The sequence below is a fragment of the Aulonocara sp. 'chitande type north' Nkhata Bay genome, linkage group LG4 (assembly GCF_057382095.1).
Source record: "Aulonocara sp. 'chitande type north' Nkhata Bay isolate Kocher_YH1m ecotype deep benthic linkage group LG4, A_spYH_male_GT1.1, whole genome shotgun sequence".
NCBI lineage: Eukaryota > Metazoa > Chordata > Actinopteri > Cichliformes > Cichlidae > Aulonocara > Aulonocara sp. 'chitande type north' Nkhata Bay.
Genome location: NC_141347.1, coordinates 24,005,797 through 24,027,643, shown reverse-complemented (window position 1 = coordinate 24,027,643; position 21,847 = coordinate 24,005,797). Strand labels below are relative to the sequence as shown.

Sequence of the window (21,847 nt, the reverse complement as noted above, 5' to 3'; positions counted from 1 at the left end):
TTCACTCGTAAAAATAAATAATTGAAATGGGTATATATTTGTTTTTTGTTAAGTTGCCTAATAATTATGCACAGTAATAGTCACCTGCACACACAGATATCCCCCTAAAATAGCTAAAACTAAAAACAAACTAAAAACTACTTCCAAAAACATTCAGCTTTGATATTAATGAGTTTTTTGGGTTCACTGAGAACATGGTTGTTGTTCAATAATAAAATTATTCCTCAAAAATACAACTTGCCTAATAATTCTGCACTCCCTGTAGTAAAAGAGACTTTAGTCTGTGGCTTACATGTTATTATGTTATTAAGTAAGCGAACGCTGTAACAAGGACTGATACAGTTTAAATGTCTGAACTCTGAATTAGTGTGGTCTCCATTCTGCTTGTTGGATTGGAGTTAAAGTCATGAGAAAAACATGGTCAGGGCTCTGTAATTTAAGTAAACAATGGCAGGGAAACTTCTGCAGACACAGGTAGGGCCCCAGCTGAAATGTGCTGATTTTAGCAATAATAGGCTGCTATTCTGTAACTGTGTAGTAACCTTTGGCCTAAATCAGAGGCTTGATGCAATCTTTCAGCAATATTGCCATGGTAACATTTCTGCATAACCTGTTTCTGCAAAATATCATTCAATAGTTAAACACAGAAACTGTGTATGTGTTAGCATGAATTTACTTTATTTACAATACAAACATAAGCGTAGATATATTGAGACCAATAAAAAGACTGCTGTTTTGAAAGCAGTAGTCTTTTTATTGGTCTTAATTTGTCTTTAGAAAGGATTAATCAAGGAGGATATGTAGACTAAAGTAGATGTCAGTGCATAGAATACCATCACTGTGCATTAGATTTACAGGTACTTCACTCTATAGACTAATGCTAATTCATAAGAAAAACACACAGTTATCAAAAATTTCTGGTTCTTTTTCATTGGCGTCTGACAGCACACAGCTTCTGAGGTGAAGGAGAGAGTGTGAAGCCCACAACTGGTGTCAGGTCCAGTTCATCCTCTGAAACTCCAGGAGGGGGCGTGAATCGAAAGTGCTGAAGGAGAGACGTGAAGAACAGGAAGATCTCCATTCTGGCCAGACCTTCTCCGAGACACACCCTGCGCCCTGCAAGGACAGAGGTGAAAATAGTCTTAGGCAAGCGTAACATATTTGTTTATTTGGGTTTTTTTTAATGGCACCTGCAGAAAATGGCATGAAGGCATCTCTCCTGACAAATTTACCCTCCTGATCAAGGAAATGAGAAGGGGTAAAAGTAAACGGGTTCTCCCATTCACTCTCATCGTATAGGACTGAAGTGAGAAGGGAAAATACAGTAGTTCCCTGTAGCAGAAGTAAAGCATAATGTTCAAAATGTAAGTTAATATATAACAAAGAAAGAAAAACAAATTTGTGTTCACTGGAATAAATGTTAGCAGCAAACCTCTTTGATAAAATAGCCATGAAGGGAAACATCTCTGCTGGTTCTGTGAGGAATAGCCATGGGAACAAGGTTGCAAAGTCTTTGTGACTCATGGATAACAGCATCAGTGTACGGCAGGTTCTTTCTGTCCTCGACACAAACTTGTCGACTTCCAACCACCCTGTTCAGCTCTTCCAGAACCTGGTCTGCATGTAAATGAAATATAAATCAAATTTAACAATATGTGACCTTTTTTTAAGTTCATGTAAATTGAAACAAGCCTGGCGAGGAATTTCTGCACCTTGGATATGAGGGTACTTGGCCATGTACAGCAGACACCACTGAAGTGTATTTCCTGTGGTATCGGTTCCAGCTGCAAACAGATTTATCACACTGTAGAGCAGGTTATCATCATGATAGTGTGAATCCTTGATTTCAGACTTCTAGCACGACATATGGAGAAGAGTAAATGCCGTTAATGAACAACATTAACAGTATAGGACTGGAGTGACCGCTGATACCTCACCTCCAGTTTTTGCCTATGAATCAGAAACGCATCAACAAAGCATCTGCACATCTCAGGGTTGAAAGTCTCTTTAAGGTTTCCTATGATCCTTTTCATCTCCGCCTTGTTGTCTTCAATATTTTTCATCAAATCCCTCCAGTCTTTAAGAAATGGACCCAGCCACGGAACTATGTTGTATATCTGTTAGAGTGACCAATACAAATAAATTATAGCCAGAAAACATAACTATGAAAATCATGAGCCCCAGTTGAGCCTCATTTACTTATTATTGTTTGAACATGGGTTTCAAATTTTGACATATTCATCCTGATGCTGATAATCTTGGAATATTTGCCATTTTCGTTATGTTTGAAGAGGTGTAATGATGCTTTTCTACACATTGTTGTGCTATTAATTGAACATGTTTGTCTTGTTAACATTTAAATGAATTCATTAGACAAATAAGGAAAATCTTACAATTTCTAATTTCAGAAGAGATGTATATCTGTACTGATTTTCCATGTCAGCATTAAATTATATAAGTACCAGAAGGGAAGCTGAGCCCGTCAGACGGATGGACTCATTGTCTCTTTCCACCATAGCTTGGAAGACAGGATCTTTGTATTCAAACCTCTTTCCAAACATTATAGCTGATATAATGTTTGAAGCAGCATAAACTAGTGTCTGCCTATTGTTGAAGGCTTTCCCTGTAATAAAAAATAGTTAGAAATAATTAGATATAAAATATATAATGAACTGCCACACATTATAAATACCTCAGTTTAGGCTCACTTTGAGATAATGTAGCATTAATGTCATACTGGCTGTTCTGACTCAGTGTTAAGGTTACTTTTTTTTTTTTCAACTAAAGTAGGATTATTGTGAAGTGTTAGACATCATAACCCAAAAATGTAAATGTATTGTTAGTTGAGCAAAATAATGTTAATATCCACTCACTGACCATTTTATTGGGCACACCTGTTCAACTGCTTGTCAACACAACAATCTCACTGTCATTTAAGCATGTAGACATGGTCAAGAAGACCTGCTGAGGTTCAAAATGAGCATCAGAATGAGGATGAAGGATGACGTTTTTACTCTGATTTTCCAGCAAAATCTACTCAAGGGTTTACAAAAAAATTGTCAAAAAAAGAAAATATCCAGCAAACAACAGTTCTCAAACTGCTAAGAGGTGGGCAATGGTAACTCACAAAGCCACGTGTTGCAAACAAGGTATGCAGAAGAGCATCTCTGAATGCACAACATGTTGAACATTGAAGCAGATGGGCTAACAGCGAGAGATGGGCACACAAGGTGTCACTCCTGTCAGATAAGAACAGGAAAGTAAGGCTACAGATTGCACAGACAGTTTGAGTACAGTTCCCTGTACTCAAATGCTCTTCACAGTCAACAGATCAAAGTCCAATAGAGAGTGCCTTTGGGATGTAGTGGGATGTGGGATTTAAATCCACAATGTGAAGCTGGCAAATCTACAACAGTGAACCGTTAATGACCAAAATCTGTGAAATGTTTCCAGCACCTTGTTGAATCTGTGCCATGATGAGTTAAACCACTTCTGAGCCCAAAATCGTCTCTAACCCAGTACGAGCATAGTGTACCTAATGAAATGGCCATGGGTATATTTATATTCCTCTCTGCTAAGGTTACTAAGTATTTTATTTATTGAGTCACTTGTTTAACCAATGTAATTTTGTTTGAACTTGTCAAATTGTTCAGTAGAGCTCATGTTACCTTGATGCTGTTTAAATTTTTGGATCAGATAGTGACATTCATCAATGATTTTTCCCTCACTAATCCTCTTGCCCATTCCAAAATCTTTCAGGGTACTTAAAGCAAAGCGCCTCATTTCCTTCCACGAGTCACCATTGGAAAATAGTATTCCTGGAAGCAGATAAAACTGTCTTTTTAACAAGAAGAAAATGAGAAAATAAATAAAGTCACTAACTCAAAGAGGATTTTCTTACCATGTCTTTTGTTAAAGTCATAGAAGACGGGCGTGACTTCTCTGTTTCCAAACTCTTCAGCATGGTTTACTAGAGCCTCTTTGACTGCCCTGTAACCTGCTATGACTATGACCTTCTTTAGTCCAAAGTAGACTGTAAACACTGGTCCATATGTTTTAGAAAGCTGAACAGAAATCATGTGCACATAGGTGAGATTCATAATCCGAAACAACAATGACAAAATTGTATTGTCTAAGTTTTTTTTTTTTTAAAGTTTCTCACATCAAAGAGAGATTTGTCGAGCCTCTTGGGATCGACCTGCAGCAGGTTACCGAGCAGAAGAAAAGGTCTGGGTCCTGGAGGCTCTCTCCTTTCTTTAGAGCTGAAGCTGGATAAAAGAATCTGAATGATCAACAGGCCAATGATGACCCCCAAAAGCAAAACGGAAGTGGAGGACTTAAAAAGCTCTTCAAGCATGATCCTGGAAGCTTCCTTTTCTGCTTTTCAGAAATAAACACTTTCACAAGTGTTCTAACACTGAGTGTAAAGCACTCCCCACTGAAACGCCAGGCAGCAAGTCGGCATGTCAGAACAAGAATTTCCTGTTTTGCAAATTTTGCCCCACACTTATGGAGTGCCAGGACTGCCATAATGAATTAATTAAATACACCATTAAATAATTAATTAAATGTGGCAATAATTAATTAAAATTGGAATTAATTAATTAAATAAATAGTTATGACACATGTAATTAATAAATTATTGACACATTTAATTAATTATTTATGTATTTCACATTTTAATTAATTATTGACACATTTAATTAATTATTTAATGATATATTTATTTATTTCATTTTGGCAGTCCTGACGCCTGGCTCTCATCTTGAAATAATTTTATCTGTCAGCCTCACCCATCAAACCCAGGGGGCGGGGTTAACGCTGCCCATGCAGCTTCTCTAACATTTGATTGGTTGCCGTGCAAAGTAAGTCAAAACAGGTCGATCCTAGATAATCGATTGCTTGTGTAGACTTGGGGCAGCCAGGTATCCCAGAATGCAGATCAAATCACAGGCAGCAATGGTGGTGGTGTAGTTTTAAAATACCCCGTTTTTCTGTCACCAGCTACACTTTTAACAGTGTTTTAGCCGCGACTGTCGCGACGTATGTCTGGTCAGGTTGTCAACATAGAACATGTTTGCAAAAGTGCTCAGATGTTTTCAGAGATTTCACTAGCTCTGCTAACAGTTAGCATGCAGAGTGCACCCAGGGGGTTACGTTAACCGGTTTGTTTACATATTCCACTCTCCGTGTTCCACATGTTGCATTCGCAGATTCTCATTTTCACCGAACGATCGTCTCTTTCCGCCTGGTCTTGTGTCTCTGTGCTTCTGTAACATAAAGAACGAGCTGACATTTTTCTCACGAAGCAGCGATCAGCTCAACAGACCCTCAGTTTACCTGCATGCATCCTCCTCCTCATCAGTCAGCTGTTTAACACCTGCTGCTAATTCAAGAAACACGCCTACGTTACCTGGTGATAGTCACAGTTTAACTGGGCAGCCGGTGCTCGATATAAAGCAATGTCAGCGCATTTTTCTGCACAAGATAAGTAAATATAGTGTTTTCCCAGAGCGCAGAGCTGCTGGAGCTTGTTTCCTTACAGAGCACTTTATAGGCGAACCAGCTTCATCAGCGGCTGATGTCCAATCACCGGCACACAGCTTTCAAACCTCAGCTGAGTTTTAGCTCTCAGTGGTTAAACGCTGGACTTCATTCACTCAGGTTCTGTCTGTCGGGTCACGTTTACTTCGCTGTTTTATTTACAACTGAGCAAATCGGTTTGGCTGAGGTTAAAGTTACGTTTCATAACTGCATAGTTTCACAGACGTTTAATGGTTCACTGGCACATGTGTTAGACTGAACTATCATCTAAATATCATCTGTTTTTTAATAGTTATTCAACTGTATTCTAAGCACCAGCTGTCTGTTAGAATGTGATTTTTTTTCTCTCTCTGTTGGCAGAGGTATAAAAATGCGCAGGAAAATCTGACGTGCATGGCAAACTTCACCGACGATATTTAGGGAGGAATAATCACATCAGACATAAATGAACCATTTGCCTGTCTCCATAATTGAGAGCATTTTCTCTTCTTATGTCAACACTCTCTCCCTCTTTTTTTTTTCTTTTTTTTTTTTTTGCTTTTTCGGTCATGTTATGTTTACCTGTCAAAGGCTTGTTACAAACTATGAAACACATCGTGCAGACTTCTGGATGTTAGAAGAAAACTAATACTGCTCATGAATGAGACTAAAGGCAGGAAGGTGTCCTTTAAAACTAAACATGTTAATAGGACCTCCCTATTTATATCATAGTTTATGATATAGCACATGTATTTCAGTAATAGCCTACTGATTTCAGTGTAGTGGTGAACAGTCGCACAGCTCACGTAGGTGTTATCTGTGATACTCCTTAACTATAATTTATCCAAGTTAACGTCAGTTAACCATTCAGACAGTTCTTTTGCAATGAAAAACATAAACACCCATGCTGCCGGGAGGTTTCCTCAGTGCCAGCTGTTAACATTATAGCTGCTTATGCAGTAACCATGGTAACCACGGACTCTGAGCGGCTGGATCGACGGAGGTCAGACAACAATTTTACATGTATGATCTTAAAACAGGACACAGCCACTATACAGTGGGGCAAAAAAGTATTTAGTCAGCCACCGATTGTGCAAGTTCCCCCACTTAAAATGATGACAGAGGTCAGTAATTTGCACCAGAGGTACACTTCAACTGTGAGAGACAGAATGTGAAAAAAAAAAAATCCATGAATCCACATGGTAGGATTTGTAAAGAATTTATTCGTAAATCAGGGTGGAAAATAAGTATTTGGTCAATAACAAAAATACAACTCAATACTTTGTAACATAACCTTTGTTGGCAATAACAGAGGTCAAACGTTTACTATAGGTCTTTACCAGGTTTGCACACACAGTAGCTGGTATTTTGGCCCATTCCTCCATGCAGATCTTCTCGAGAGCAGTGATGTTTTGGGGCTGTCGCCGAGCAACACGGACTTTCATCTCCCGCCTCAGATTTTCTATGGGGTTGAGGTCTGGAGACTGGCTAGGCCACTCCAGGACTTTCAAATGCTTCTTACGGAGCCACTCCTTTGTTGCCCGGGCGGTGTGTTTTGGATCATTGTCATGTTGGAAGACCCAGCCTCGTTTCATCTTCAAAGTTCTCACTGATGGAAGGAGGTTTTGGCTCAAAATCTCACGATACATGGCCCCATTCATTCTGTCCTTAACACGGATCAGTCGTCCTGTCTCCTTGGCAGAAAAACAGCCCCATAGCATGATGTTTCCACCCCCATGCTTCACAGTAGGTATGGTGTTCTTGGGATGCAACTCAGTATTCTTCTTCCTCCAAACACGACGAGTTGAGTCTATACCAAAAAGTTCTACTTTGGTTTCATCTGACCACATGACATTCTCCCAATCCTCTGCTGTATCATCCATGTGCTCTCTGGCAAACTTCAGACGGGCCTGGACATGCACTGGCTTCAGCAGCGGAACACGTCTGGCACTGCGGGATTTGATTCCCTGCCGTTGTAGTGTGTTACTGATGGTGACCTTTGTTACTTTGGTCCCAGCTCTCTGCAGGTCATTCACCAGGTCCCCCCGTGTGGTTCTGGGATCTTTGCTCACCGTTCTCATGATCATTTTGACCCCACGGGATGAGATCTTGCGTGGAGCCCCAGATCGAGGGAGATTATCAGTGGTCTTGTATGTCTTCCATTTTCTGATGATTGCTCCCACAGTTGATTTTTTCACACCAAGCTGCTTGCCTATTGCAGATTCACTCTTCCCAGTCTGGTGCAGGTCTACAATACTTTTCCAGGTGTCCTTCGAAAGCTCTTTGGTCTTGGCCATGGCGGAGTTTGGAGTCTGACTGTTTCAGGCTGTGGACAGGTGTCTTTTATACAAATGATGAGTTCAAACAGGTGCCATTCATACAGGTAACGAGTGGGGGACAGAAAAGCTTCTTACAGAAGACGTTACAGGTCTGTGAGAGCCAGAGATTTTCCATGTTTGAGGTGACCAAATACTTATTTTCCACCCTGATTTACGAATAAATTCTTTACAAATCCTACCATGTGAATTCCTGGATTTTTTTTTCACATTCTGTCTCTCACAGTTGAAGTGTACCTCTGGTGCAAATTACTGACCTCTGTCATCATTTTAAGTGGGGGAACTTGCACAATCGGTGGCTGACTAAATACTTTTTTGCCCCACTGTACGTGCTGGCCTCATATCAAATGTGAAGGCAGACTGAGTCTATGTTTGACGTTTGTTTATATCTAATCTTCCTTTTCAAACATTTAAACAGCAGCGAGTCTGCAGCTGAGGGAATACAAACTCAAATTGTCGGAACAGGTTTGCTCGTTTCTTGGATTCATTTGGTGATTTATTAAATGTATAACTGTTATTCTAATCTGCTGCTGAGTCTCTTACACTTTTCTTTATGCTGTATATTTTCATGTCTCTGGAATAGTTGGCAGTTAGATAGTCAGCTGGGAAACTCTGTGTTAACTCATGGAGCTGAGGATATCGTGGACATGCTGACCTCGCTCCGTGGTGTACAGGGCCGTTTACCCTCATGATTAATATTCACAATAAAAATATTAGCCGAAAATCATGAAGTCTGTATGTGTTTCATAGTGTCGAACAACCTTTGTACAGTTAAAGCCAGCAGTTACTACATGACGGAAACACCAACGTTATCTCTTTTATGCGTTTATACACAGGTCACGCTGATTACTGAACAAAAACCCAAAGATCAGATGTTAAACAGATTTATTTGCTCTCTCTCCTCCTTAAACATGTTTTTAATGTTAGTTATAATTCAGAATTGGCGACTGAAACACGTAGGACACATAAGAACATCAGGAAATAAAACACTGATAAATATAACCTCAGTAAAAGAAGTCAGCGGGGGTTACTACAGCTGTGTACCGGGGCCTGCGCTTTGTCGGTGGGATTGCTTACGAGGCGAGCGGGTGTATCCCACGCTTTGCCGTGAGACTGGGCAGACATCTCCGAAATCATCGAAACACTTTTGCAAAGAGGCTGTATCTTGACAAACCGACCAGACACATGAAGATTAAACCACTACATTCTTGGCTAAAAAAATATTAAAACGGTATTTGGTGACACACAAACAGGGTTTTTCAAAGTTCAGTTCTGTTAGCTTCCACATGCCGGTTGTTGTGTGCTAGAAACAATGGCCACCAGGCCAAAGCAATGGTTTTGACTCGATCAGCGTTAACCCCGCCCCCTGAGTTTGATGGGTGAGGCTGACAGATAAAATTATTTCAAGATGAGAGCCAGGCGTCAGGACTGCCAAAACGAAATAAATAAATATATCATTAAATAATTAATTTAATGTGTCAATAATTAATTAAATGTGTCAATAATTAATTAAAATGTGAAATACATAAATAATTAATTAAATGTGTCAATAATTAATTAAAATGTGAAATACATAAATAATTAATTAAATGTGTCAATAATTAATTAACTATTTATTTAATTAATTAATTCCAATTTTAATTAATTATTGCCACATTTAATTAATTATTTAATGGTGTATTTAATTAATTCATTATGGCAGTCCTGGCGTTCCATACACACTAACGCAGGTGACGTTACAGACTAGACCAAACTCACCAGTCACACTGTGAGTTATTATCAATCCATAGATCGCAAGGAAATTAATGGCACTCTTATTTGGATAAGCAAATCTTCTACCCTGTTTAACACAGCATCTACAAATAAATAGCTGGTAGAAGAAAAACTGTTCTAAAAATAGAATGATTTGGGGGTTTTTAACCATTTATTAACAAAATTGCAAATAGAGAAGAGGAAAAACTTAAACTTTTTAAACCTGTTCAAAAGAAAGTATAGGGTACCAAACTGTAAGTTAAATAGGTGTAAATTTTCTCCAGCGGTATTATCAAGCAAATGTTTCAATGGCAATAGGTAAAGTGTGTGTGTGTGTGTGTGTGTGTGTGTGTGTGTGTGTGTGTGTGTGTGTGTGTGTGTGTGTGTGTACGTGTTCCTGTCTAGCTATCTTTGTGAGGACCGAAATCTGCATTCTACTATACTTGTGAGAACCAACAATCACTTGTGAGGACACACTCACCGGTCCTCACAAGTTTGAAGCCCTTTTTGTTTCTCAAAAAGGCTAGGGAAACTATTATGTAAATGAAGATCCTCACTAAGATAGCTGAACGGGCTTGCGTGTGTGTGTGTGTGTGTGTTATCTTATGTGATGTGTTTTCAACATTTGTCCAAGATAAATTCAGAGACAGTAAAGGGTAATCTAAAAAAAAGAAGAAATGGAATGCACTTGTTTTGTCCGGATGTACTCATTTTAATGATTCATAGATTCAAAAGGGTGACAGGAAACAAAACAACACAAAGAACACTCACAAGTGCTCTAATTGTATACCATGTCCCTTTTCAACATTAGAAATTTGATCTCTGCCTTTTCTTTATTTCAGCAGAGAATAAAAACTGGCTGGACTGAACGGTGTCGTGAGGAATTTTAATACCAGAAGTTTCACTTTATTTATTTATTTCAAGAGAATTCAACACCAACTCGACGTTTGTCTGGAATGATCTGCAAATGTAAAAGACGCATTTGTAAGTTTAGCCAAATCAATTTTTATCTTCATTTTGGCCTAATATCAGATATTTTATCTGATATTTTATACATTAAATTCTAGTTTGATGCCAAGAATTTGTAATTTTATTTTCCTGAAACATAGTTATTAATAGCCATTTACAAAATCATAATTCAAAAGTAGATTAAACACACTTTTTTCCATCTTTAATACTTAATACTTTAATACAACTCCAGGAACTCACTCTGCAGGTGGGGGAGATATAGGAGAGGTGGAGGACGAACTCAGCCTGGGTATCTATTGTTTTGTGTAGTCTGGAAGATGAGTGGATGACGGGGTGGGTGCAGTTTTCTCTGTGGTGGGGTTGGGTGGTGGGGCCGGGCGGCACTGCTGAACTGGGCCCCGGTCCGGATGGGCCTGGGCCCCCTTGCCCTGGTGGGTTGAAGAGTATGGGGGTGCCTACTGGTGTCAGCGAGGGAGCTGGCCCCTCCCTTCCTTCCCTCCCTATCTCCAGCTGCCTCCCTGAAGGAGGAGTTGGCCGTCTGATTGGGATCTGGAATGTGGGGAGTAGTAATACGATGGCACCTGTCCAAGATGGCGGCCAACCAAACCGGTTTGACAACCGGTTTGACCGGTTTCGTGCGTGTGCGCATGCGCGTTCAGTAATACGATGGCACTAGTCCAAGATGGCGGCCAACCAAACCGATTTGACCAGTTTCGTGTGTGTGCGCATGCGCGTTCAGGTGTGGAAATACCACAGGGGATCAGAGGGGTTATATGAGTTTATGTGTTTTTAACGGGGTTTTAATTTAATCAAACCATAGGGTTTTTAATTAAACTATTTTTATCACTTAGGTGTATCGCAACATTCAGTTATGCATGTGTTCTTAAAAGCAATTCTTTGTTTCTTGTTTCATTCTTGGCGGAGTGGAAGCTGTTTTGGTTCACAGTGCGCCTTAACAAAGAGGGTGTGCTCCAGTCAAAAGTGTTGGTAATAGTGTTTTAATCACACTAATTTTCTAAATCTGACAATGTCTCAGCTTGCAGTGAGGCATGCATTTTATTTTATAAATGGCACAAATGGGAATTTCTTCTGAATGGGTGATGTCAGCATGTTCACAAGCGTTTCATTTAATCAAACCCCTAGTTTTAATTTAACTAGTTTTTACACATCTACTGGGGTTTCTTTCCAGGGTTGATGCGATCATTTTATTTAAAAATCGGGATTTCAGAATGTTGAACTAAGAGTGAGACAAAGCCAGCCAGCTAGTTTTTAACACAGTAAATGTTACAAATAGCATTCAGTCCTTTAGAAAATAAATGCTATAAGCAGCCAGTATCGCTCTTTTCAAACTAATCGTTTTTTAAATACACTCATTTTGTGATTCCGGTGTCAACACCTTGCACCGATGCAAGCATTTTATTTAATTAAAAACGGATCAAACGGGCCATTTCTTCTGTAAGGGGTTTCATGGTTTCAGAGTAGTTTTTAACACAACAGATAGTCGCAAATAACATTCAGCAAACGCTACAGTGATACTTCTAAAACGCTGCACACAATGTCGTCTTTTCACCCAAAGCAGCCAGTATAGCTCTTTTCAAACTAATCGTCTTTTAAATACACTCATTTTGTTGACAAAGCCAGCCAGCTAGTTTTTAACACAGTAAATGTCACAAATAGCATTCAGTCCTTTAGAAAATAAATGCTATAAGCAGCCAGTATCGCTCTTTTCAAACTAATCGTCTTTTAAATACACTCATTTTGTGATTCCGGTGTCACACCTTGCACCGATGCAAGCATTTTATTTATTTAAAAACGGATCAAACGGGCCATTTCTTCTGTAAGGGGTTTCATGGTTTCAGAGTAGTTTTTAACACAACAGATAGTCACAAATAACATTCAGCCCTTTAGAAAATAAACGCTACAGTGATACTTCTAAAACCAGTCGCCCAGACCCGCTCCAACTTTTCAACAGCTGGCTAATTGTTTGAATTTGTTCAGGATTGTAAAAGCCCACCGTGGGTATCACTAGTTGAGAGTACCATGCGAACAAGGGCCCAGCCTATTGTTTAAAGTGGCCGGTATTGGCTCTTTTTGTAATTCCTCGACAAGGTAAATGGGGCAGGTGTACCAGTCGGGTGGCGACCCCACCTATTGTCTGAAGTATCGGCTCCTTTGTAATTCCTTGAGAAGACAAAAGCCCTGAAGGGTCTCATTTAAATTGATTGGAGACATACCTTTTCTTTTTGGAAACACCCACCCTATATAAAAAAAACACGCTCAGAGCCCGAAACCCTGAGCCATTTACGCCTCAAGATTCGCTGCAGAGCACACCATTTTCTTTGCGATCATCAACACTAACATCGTTCTTTATAACATGGCCATCGTAAACGGTAAGTAAAACAAAACCTATTATTGGATTTTTAAAAAGTGTTATGTTAACATATTATAGGATATTCAAACTATTTTTTTTCCCTAAAACAAAAGCTTAATTTTTAGGAGTTCGGGAGAACGGCCCAGGGCCCTTTTCTTTAGAAACGGGCGCTTTTACAGCTGGAACTAGTCCTCTAACAGGCACAAGGTGTGTACAGCATTACTGGATTTTAAAACGTATGTATGTTTTAAACTAGCGATTGTTTTAAATTATGTAATAACGTTTTTGTTTGTTCCAGGGTTAACAAACTGAGCAGGAAAACATTCAGACACCGCGACCACAGAGCCCAACCTTACATCAGGTGTGTATACAACGGGATGTATAGTTGTGTATTATTTTTTCAAAAGAAAAAAAAATTAAAAAGAGGTTTAAACAATTACAAATGTTCTAAACTGACCGTTTTACACCTACAGAGCCACGCCAGAGAACCGGGTGTGTGGAGAAGCAGGACCATCCCGAATAACGCACACTACAAGGTAAGCATAGGCATATATAAATTAGATAAAAAGAGATAGAGAGGGAGACACGCTTATTCAGTTTGAAATGGGTACATGTATAAAATGTTTTAACACATGTCTATCTATCTTCACAGACTGCAGAACAGCACCCCTCCTCATAATGATCAGGACACCGTACGATTCCAGACGTTTTTGGAAGGACGATCTGATTTCCTCGTGTCAGCATTGTTCCCACATCATCATAATTAATGTTGTTCCAGGTTCAACATTGCAATTGACCAATCACCTTCTTGTGACGTCATTCCTTTGCGACTTCGAAATACCCGCCTTCGATTATTTCGAAATACAAGTGAAGAAGTGTGTGCTGAATCTATGAATCAAACTATCACCTGGAAACATAATTAACTGGTCCATAGCTGTGAAACTGGACATGAGTTCTTGATTCTATGGAGATTAACAGTAATCCAGAAATTTACAAATTTGTCCTGGTACATCGCGTAAATGTTGTCCCAGGGACATCGTGTAAATGTTGTCCCTGGGACATCGTGTAAATGTTGTTCCTGGGACATCGTGTAGATGTTGTCCCTGGGACATCGTGTAATTGTTGTCCCTGGGACATCGTGTGATAGCTTGTAAATAATGGAATGAAAATTATTGATTGTTCATCCCACTTCAGGATCACGCCCCACCTTCTGTTATTTTAAAACAAGACCGCCGTCTCATTCCTCCAAAACCTTTTTTTTTTTAATCTCAAAACAGCGAGAAGGATGGACTCTGCACCCCTGCGTCACACTGAGGAGGAGGACAGTTTACTTTGTGCTATAAAAACACAAACCTTAATCTTTGATCTTCCAATTTTATCTTTCTGTTCTGGTTTTATAGTCTCTGTTTATTGAGTCGTACTTTGGGAATCACCCTGTTGTGAGACAAGGGTACGCTGGGAGAGAATATGGCATTATACAAGCAGAGTGTTTTGGCTGTTTCTGTAGATCTAAGAAATACACCTGTTATTGGTTATGAAAAAGAGTTAGCTGTGGTGCAGGTTTAATTTATAATTGTTGCATGAACTGTTAAAGAATTAAAGACAGCTTTACACCGATAGTGCAGGCATTTTTTTTTTACTTAAGTAAAAGTATAGCTGGTGTCAGAAATACTCAAGTAAAAGTTTGATAATGTATGGGCTCGGAAATGTGCTCAAAGTAAGAAAGTCAAAGTAGTAACCTAGCTGAATATTGCCCTGTAATAAAATAATGTTAGTAGGTGAGAGTACAAACTTAGTCTGGTGGTGAACAGGCACAAGAGGGTCAGAGGCACATTTGGCAGCCAGAGCCAGGGTTAGAGTTCAGAGACCCTGAGCCTGGTGGTTGGGCTAGCAACATGGTCTGGTGAAAGAGTCTAACATCCATGCATTACATGGTGTTGCGGCTGATAAAAAACAAAACAAACAAACAAACAAAAAGCCTATAAACTGACCCCTTGTTTAGAGGTGATTGTCAGTTTGCTGGGTTTTTTAGAGACGCTGAGAGTGAGAGAGATCATGTTCTACATTACTTTAAAAGTGATTTTCAGAGCTGTTGATGTATGAAACACTGTCCATAGAAACATGGATCAACTCTGTTTATGGCATTGAGTGTTAAATTGTGACAGTTTCAATAAAGTCTGCAAAATTCTTGCATTTATACTGGGGAGCTAGGAAAAGTTAGACCTTGGTTGTACTATTAAAAATCAGTTTCATAAAAAACCAATTAAACCGATATGAAGAAGAATGTGTTTGTAAAACTAGCGGTAAAGTATGGGAACTATAAGACAGACTGTTTCTGCTATCAAAACAGTTTGTGTTGTTAATCCTGAATGATTCTTGGTCACAACATTTTACTCCACACACATTTGGAAAATCGCATAGTTTGACAATAAATATCCCAGTAAAGACACTTCATTTCTTAAGAAATATGCAGAGGGAGTGATCTTTATCAAAAGTAGAAGTTATATCTTTAGCTAAACCGTTGTACACAGGAGCTTTAAAAATCTATAGTGTGTGAGGTTGTGTAAGTAAGGGTTGGCTTGCCCTTCTCGCCCACATGTGACAAACCATCTGTTGGATCATGGATTTGATGCCTCAGCATTGTGAAAGTGGGGAAACATACTCCTGGTTGAGCATACGATTTCTGCTTACAACTTAGAATCTCAGTTCTAAATGAAATTAAAAATGTTTTTGTAAGTATGGCTAATGTATACTTTGACTTCTAAGGCATTCACACACACACACACACGCACGCACGCACACAAACAACATAAATACAGAGAAGAAGAGGGTGTAGTTTATTACGCATCATAAAAGATATCACTAATCTTTCAACTGTATCTTTCTGTTCTGAGTTTAGAGTCCTTGTTTGTTTACTGAGTCGTACTTTGGGAGTCATACTGTTGTGATACTGGGAGAAAGGGGTAAGGTGTGAGAGGCAAAACCATCACACACAAAACTTCAAAAATCTAAAGAGTGTGTGGGACTGCTAGCTGTGTCGTTCAGCAATAAACTTATCTACAGTGTGTTAGTAAAGAGTGACTTGTACTTCTGTCCCATTAAACAATGGTTTAAGAAATTTCACTGCAAACTATAAAAGGAATCTGGGTTTAAATAGAACATAGCAGATGTTGTCTAATGTACTACACACTTTGTTTATGAATTTGGTAAACTGTTGCCTTTGTACCTGTGCTTCTTGGTGGTATTGATTGAGTCTAGCTTCAATCAAACATAATTTATCAGCTATTGAAGCTATATGACTCTGTTCAGCAGGCTGAGCGTCTGGAAGCTTCATGTAAGCATCATACGCCGGTGATATTTGAGAGTCTGTTATGCCGCCTTCTTCGAAATCTATGTGTGAATCAATGCTATTTCTGTCACATTCTGGGGTGGTGGGTATATGAACTAGATCAAAATCTGATATACTGTACTCAAAAACATCAGAGAAATCGCGAGGTAGCCACTCACTCGGGGGTGTTGCAGGTTCGCTGATGAAGATCTGTTCTGACTCTCCACTGTTGCACAAAGCTCCAGGTTTTTGTTGTTCTGGGAGGTCGATACTGCTTAAACATTCCAAAAAGGACGATCTGATTTCCTCGTGTCAGCATTGTTCCCACATCATCATAATTAATGTTGTTCCAGGTTCAACATTGCAAGTGACCAATCACCTTCTTGTGACGTCATTCCTTTGCGACTTCGAAATACCCGCCTTCGAGTATTTCGAAATACAAGTGAAGAAGCGAAAAACCGCCGCCTGTCCGCCGAATTTGAAGTCAATTTAGGATACTTTCCTTTAATAAACGGTAAGCATTATACATATGTTCCTCACTTGGCTTGCTGTTTGCTTGCTAGCGATAGGCTACTTGACGACAGCATTAGCTAACCAGTGTTCTCTAGACCAGCGTTCCCCAACTTTTTGGGTGTTTCGTGGCCCGGGGGTTGGGTCAGGCAAAATTGCAGTAGCTTCCCTGATCATTTTACAAACATAAGTGAAGAGAATCTGGACTAAAAGGCCTAGACTTATGGTTGTGTGCTGAATCTATGAATCAAACTATCACCTGGAAACATAATTAACTGGTCCATAGCTGTGAAACTGGACATGAGTTCTTGATTCTATGGAGATTAACAGTAATCCAGAAATTTACAAATTTGTCCTGGTACATCGCGTAAATGTTGTCCCAGGGACATCGCGTAAATGTTGTCCCTGAGACATCGCGTAAATGTTGTCCCTGGGACATCGCGTAAATGTTGTCCCTGAGACATCGCGTAGATGTTGTCCCAGGGACATCGCGTAAATGTTGTCCCTGGGACATCGCGTAAATGTTGTCCCTGGAACATCATGTAGAAGTTGCCCTGGGACATCGTGTAGATGTTGTCCCTGGGACATCATGTTAAAGTTGCCAGAGACATACCATATGAAAGTTTAGCTTCTTTTAGCCCCTGTTTGTTTTATATTATTTTATATATATTTTTTTTTTTAATATTATATTTAATATTTACATTGTATTGCAAAAAACCCCACAACAAGTTAAAATGAATTAATGAATATTGACTAATTAAACCTTCGTTATTTTTCCACCAGAAATGGACGACATAATTAGAAGAAGTGTTCTGAATGACGAAAAAAAAAGAACTGGAAAAGACACACAACTTTGTGTGCATGTGTCACAATGCCAGGAGGACCCATTCAGTGTTGTGTTAGAAAAATTGAACTCATTAACCCTTCATGGACATTATAAATGTTTAAATGTTGCCTCAGGTAAAGACAGGAAAAGAGACTATTACAAATTCAACTGCATCAGAGCTGGGGAAAAAAGTCGAAACAGCTACAGAGCAGTGGGCTGTAAGGCCTATGTTTCATTTAAAGTACTCAAATGTTGGAAAGACCACACAGTCATCGTGCAGCGTACATATGATAAGCATGATGGGCATGATCCTTCGGACCCAAAAGACGCACATTTCAACAATATTTCCAGTGATTTGAGGAGGAAGATTGAGGAACTGCTTTCCCTTGGAACTAAGCCAGCCATCATACTAACCGAATGTCATAAATGGGCCAAAGAACATGGACACAGAGATCTTCACAACAGAGAGCATTTTGTCACACCACGTGACATTGACAGTGTTAGAACCTGCATGATGAGGAAGAAGCACTTTAACTGTGGAGACAGTCAAAGTGTACATACCTTACTTAATGGAAAACATCAAGAACATGTTCTCTTCTATCAACCATACACATCTGACCAAGAACTAATGATTGTTTTGCAGACACCTGTAATGAAATCAAACATGGAGAACTATGCAAAACAGTTAGTATTTGTTGACACCACGCACTGCGTTAACCAGTATTCATTTCCCTTATTCACACTTGTTGTAAGAGATGATCATGGGCATGGAGTCCCTGTGGCCTATGCTATTGTCAGCAACGAAAGTCAGAAAACCCTGGAAACTGTTCTTGGAATAGTTTGTGAGCATTTCCCAACTTCCCCGAGGTAAATAATACATTGACAGCTATTGATTTTGAAATAATTCCTTTTCAAAAAAGTTATAACATGCCAGAATCTAATGCTATAGCTGCAGCATTGGCTGCAAAAAACTTTCCTTTCCAGTTGTTAAAGTTATTCCTATAGGCTGTATGCAGTATTTTATATATCTACTTGTGAGTTGAAATGTTTAATTTGGCATTGAAGTGGTGCTTTGAGATAGCAAAAACATTTCAATACTGTTTAATCTCATTTAGTGTTTTCTTTTTTTCTGTAGAGCATTTATGGTTGTCCCTGGGACATCGTGTAATTGTTGTCCCTGGGACATCGTGTAAATGTTGTCCCTGGGACATCGTGTAGATGTTGTCCCTGGGACATCGTGTGATAGCTTGTAAATAATGGAATGAAAATTATTGATTGTTCATCCCACTTCAGGATCACGCCCCACCTTCTGTTATTTTAAAACAAGACCGCCGTCTCATTCCTCCAAAACCTTTTTTTTTTTAATCTCAAAACAGCGAGAAGGATGGACTCTGCACCCCTGCGTCACACTGAGGAGGAGGACAGTTTACTTTGTGCTATAAAAACACAAACCTTAATCTTTGATCTTCCAATTTTATCTTTCTGTTCTGGTTTTATAGTCTCTGTTTATTGAGTCGTACTTTGGGAATCACCCTGTTGTGAGACAAGGGTACGCTGGGAGAGAATATGGCATTATACAAGCAGAGTGTTTTGGCTGTTTCTGTAGATCTAAGAAATACACCTGTTATTGGTTATGAAAAAGAGTTAGCTGTGGTGCAGGTTTAATTTATAATTGTTGCATGAACTGTTAAAGAATTAAAGACAGCTTTACACCGATAGTGCAGGCATTTTTTTTTTTTACTTAAGTAAAAGTATAGCTGGTGTCAGAAATACTCAAGTAAAAGTTTGATAATGTATGGGCTCGGAAATGTGCTCAAAGTAAGAAAGTCAAAGTAGTAACCTAGCTGAATATTGCCCTGTAATAAAATAATGTTAGTAGGTGAGAGTACAAACTTAGTCTGGTGGTGAACAGGCACAAGAGGGTCAGAGGCACATTTGGCAGCCAGAGCCAGGGTTAGAGTTCAGAGACCCTGAGCCTGGTGGTTGGGCTAGCAACATGGTCTGGTGAAAGAGTCTAACATCCATGCATTACATGGTGTTGCGGCTGATAAAAAACAAAACAAACAAACAAACAAAAAGCCTATAAACTGACCCCTTGTTTAGAGGTGATTGTCAGTTTGCTGGGTTTTTTAGAGACGCTGAGAGTGATCTGCATGGAGGAATGGGCCAAAATACCAGCTACTGTGTGTGCAAACCTGGTAAAGACCTATAGTAAACGTTTGACCTCTGTTATTGCCAACAAAGGTTATGTTACAAAGTATTGAGTTGTATTTTTGTTATTGACCAAATACTTATTTTCCACCCTGATTTACGAATAAATTCTTTACAAATCCTACCATGTGGATTCATGGATTTTTTTTTCACATTCTGTCTCTCACAGTTGAAGTGTACCTCTGGTGAAAATTACTGACCTCTGTCATCATTTTAGGTGGGGGAACTTGCACAATCGGTGGCTGACTAAATACTTTTTTGCCCCACTGTATACATTTTATTGTATCTCATGATTAAGAATTACTCTCTTTGGCTCAATGAGCAACAAACAAATTTATAAAATAAGAAGAAAAAAGATTGTGAAAAAGCAAACAGTCAGATTTCCAATGCACCACAGAGCCACATTTGCAAAACACATGGCCAAACAGCGGGAGCAGCAGGAAGAACTGCAGAATCGAATCGAGCGTAGGATGGATTGAGAACCTGGCAGCTCGGATCTGGTCCCGGCCGCCACCCCAACTGGCGTTCCCCGAAGCCGTGGAAGTGGAGGAGGTCCTGACTGTTCCGGTGCCCGTCGTCGGGTGGGAGCGGCTGGTGCCTGGCAGCCTTATACGTGTAGTAGAAATCAGGTCATGAGGCCTGTTTGTTGTTGCTGATTTAAGCTGCTTTTATAAGATTTTATAGTTTCACAGGATGTGAACATGAAATTAAACTTAATAAACCACAATATAAAAGAATCATACCATGACCTCGGTTTATATCATTAAGTATCGGGGAGATGTTGCGCTCTCCAAACTCCTCTGCATAGTTGACCAGTGCCTCTCTGACTGTCTCATATCCAGCCAGGACCACGACTTTGTTGGTTCCAAAGTAAAGAGTAAATACAGAGCCATATTCCTTTGAAAGCTGGAAGAATCATTCAAAATAATAATAATTAAATAGCATGTTACGTTCCCCTAACATTTCACAGGAGACCCTGCTAGGGCCATAACATAGCATTAGGTATTGTAATATGTTTAAACTGGCTTCTTTTGATTCAGATCTTGAGAAGAGTTATTTTACCTCACACAGAGTTTTGTGGGGTCTCTTGGGATCTAATTGCAACAGGTTACCAAGCAGGGGCAGAGGTCTCGGTCCTGGGGCTTCATACATACAAAGTTAATTTAAAGACAAGGACTTTAATGAGCCAAGGCTGACATAAATGTGTTTTATCTACTTTCTAATCCATTTATCATAAATGTAACAAAGTGTTTAGAAAGTTAGCACATACATGTAACTTTTCTTCTTTTTTATGCATCCATCTATAGAACGCTGCATGTTATATTCTAAATCTGCCTGTTCTCTTTCAGAAACCTGCCTGCAGAAAATGAACCTAAAGTATGTAATGCAAGGATGTAATCACTTTCAAGATGGAGAAAGCATAAAGTTTGACTTTAAGTGACAGTTATGGACACTTAATATGATAAGGAGATTTTGCAGGTCATTAATCAATGTATAAAACTACAATAAAATGTACTTTTAGTGACACAGGACACAAACATGGAAGCAAGATCTATAATTATGATTATTTATAATAATCATTGCACTAATAAATCATTGCAATTTCTTTAACCATAAAGAATAACTAAATCCATCAGGACAATATCACATCAATGCACTGAACTCACTATGTTATCCCTCTAACAGCCTCCACATGTTCTCACTGTAATTTCCCCCTCATGAATGAATTTATGCTGCACTAATTTGAATGTGTCCCTCCAGAGATTTATAATTGCGAAACCGGTTCACCTTGTACACGCTGACTCCACAGACAAGGTACGAAAATATATCAGGCTACGTCAATAGCGGTAGGTCGTCAGGGTTTCTACTCCACGGCCGTATTTCATACGGTTCCACATTTCCAATGTACGCTATTTTCTGCAAGTACCGTCTCTTTGCATCCGGACGCAACCTGTCTCTGTACCGTCCCTTTTCTTTTAAACTGCTTTTAAGCATGTTTCTAGCAACCGTCCTTCCAGCAC

The 21,847-nt window shown here is 39.3% G+C and overlaps 1 protein-coding gene and 1 long non-coding RNA gene across 5 annotated transcripts; one reads left to right on the top strand and one right to left on the bottom strand.

The window, feature by feature from the left end:
• Positions 1-657: 657 nt before the first annotated feature.
• LOC147332623 (cytochrome P450 2K1-like) lies at positions 658-4,697 on the bottom strand. 4 transcript variants are annotated; one of them, XM_086289295.1, is made up of 9 exons: positions 4,163-4,697; positions 3,902-4,064; positions 3,669-3,818; positions 2,463-2,623; positions 1,938-2,117; positions 1,713-1,854; positions 1,433-1,617; positions 1,195-1,332; positions 658-1,116 (listed from the first exon to the last, which is right to left on the bottom strand). In XM_086289295.1, the coding sequence occupies exons 1-9, from the start codon at positions 4,355-4,357 to the stop codon at positions 994-996; spliced, it is 1,437 nt and encodes a 478-aa protein (XP_086145421.1). In that variant the 5' UTR covers positions 4,358-4,697; the 3' UTR covers positions 658-993. The 4 variants fall into 4 exon arrangements, with proteins under 4 accessions (XP_086145421.1, XP_086145418.1, XP_086145417.1 ...); XM_086289292.1 differs by having other exon boundaries at positions 1,191-1,332; positions 4,163-4,695; XM_086289291.1 differs by having other exon boundaries at positions 658-1,332; positions 4,163-4,696.
• Positions 4,698-16,576: 11,879 nt separating this feature from the next.
• Positions 16,577-18,764, top strand: LOC147332622 (uncharacterized). Its single transcript, XR_015128830.1, has 3 exons — positions 16,577-16,793; positions 17,573-18,482; positions 18,751-18,764. It is a non-coding gene; the product is annotated as an uncharacterized LOC147332622 (long non-coding RNA).
• The last annotated feature ends 3,083 nt before the right edge of the window (positions 18,765-21,847 follow it).